The 1,285-nt window shown below is 51.9% G+C and overlaps 1 protein-coding gene across 1 annotated transcript; it reads left to right on the forward strand.

Moving 5' to 3' along the window:
- Positions 1–44: 44 nt before the first annotated feature.
- On the forward strand, positions 45–169 carry LOC104279365 (homeobox protein ESX1-like; the record flags this gene model as incomplete). Its single annotated transcript, XM_009876628.1, has 1 exon — positions 45–169. A coding segment is annotated over one exon (125 nt), but the record flags the coding sequence as incomplete, so codon positions are not given.
- Between the last annotated feature and the right edge of the window lie 1,116 nt (positions 170–1,285).

The raw sequence follows: 1,285 nt of genomic DNA on the forward strand, positions 1-1,285 counted from the left end.
GACACCAGTGACATCTGTAACACCAGTGCTCCCAGTTACACCAGGGCTCCCAAGGACGCCAGAGCCACCAGTGCTGCCAATGTCCCCAGGGACACCAGTGGTCCCAGTGACACCAATTACACCAGGGCCACCAGTGACGCCAGTGCTCTCAGTGACACCAGGGACACTGGTGACACCACTTACACCAGTGCTCCCAGTACCCTCAGTGATACCAGGGACACTACTTCTCCCAGTGACACCGGTAACCCCAAGAGCACTGGGGACCCCAGTGACACCAGAGCTCCCAGGGACAGCAGGGCCGCCAGTGCCACCAGTGATGCCAGCACACCAGTGCCCCCAGTGTCACCAGTGCTCCCAGTGACACCAGTGTTCCCAGGGACACCAGTAACCCCAGGGCCACCAGGGACATTAGTGCTCCCAGTTACAAGAGTGACACCAGGGACACCAGCGCTCCCAGAGCCACCAAGGACAGCAGGAACACCAGTGCCACCAGTAACATCAATGCCACCAGTGCTCTCAGTGCCCCCAGGGACACCAGTGACATCTGTAACACCAGTGCTCCCAGTTACACCAGGGCTCCCAGGGATGCCAGAGCCACCAGTGCTGCCAATGTCCCCAGGGACACCAGTGACATCTGTAGCACCAGTGCCCAGTTACACCAGGGTTCCCAGGGACACCAGTGACACCAGGGACACCAGTAACACCAGTGCTCCCAGTGGCACCAGAGCTACCAGTTACACCAGGATTCCCAGGGACACCAGAGCCACCAGTGCTGCCAATGCCCCCAGTGACACCAGTGTCACCAAGGACACCAGGGACACCAGTGCTCCCAGTGTTCCCAGTGATACCAGGGACGCCAGTGGTCCCAGTGACACCAGGAACAGCAAGGACACCAGGGACACCAGTGCTCCCAGTGTTCCCAGTGATACCAGGGATACCGATTCTCCCAGTGCCACCAGTGCCACCAGTGCCACCAGTGCCCCCAGCTCACCTGAACCGTTCCAAGATTTTACCACCTCACCGGCTACACTGGCCCCATTTTTACTATTTTAAATATTTTTAACATTTTCAATACTCTCAATATTCTGAATATTTCAAACAGTTTTAACACTTTTAACCTTTTTTTTTACTTTTTTTACATTTTTTCCATTTTTTCCATTTTTAACATTTTTGACATTGTTTACATTTTTAATATTCTTAATATTTTTAATCTTTTAAACATCTTTACCTTTACTAATACCTTAAAAATTTCCAACTTTTTTAACACTTTCAACACTTTTACTAT

This window comes from Apaloderma vittatum, unplaced genomic scaffold (assembly GCF_000703405.1).
Source record: "Apaloderma vittatum isolate BGI_N311 unplaced genomic scaffold, ASM70340v1 scaffold3229, whole genome shotgun sequence".
In the NCBI taxonomy this organism is placed as follows: domain Eukaryota; kingdom Metazoa; phylum Chordata; class Aves; order Trogoniformes; family Trogonidae; genus Apaloderma; species Apaloderma vittatum.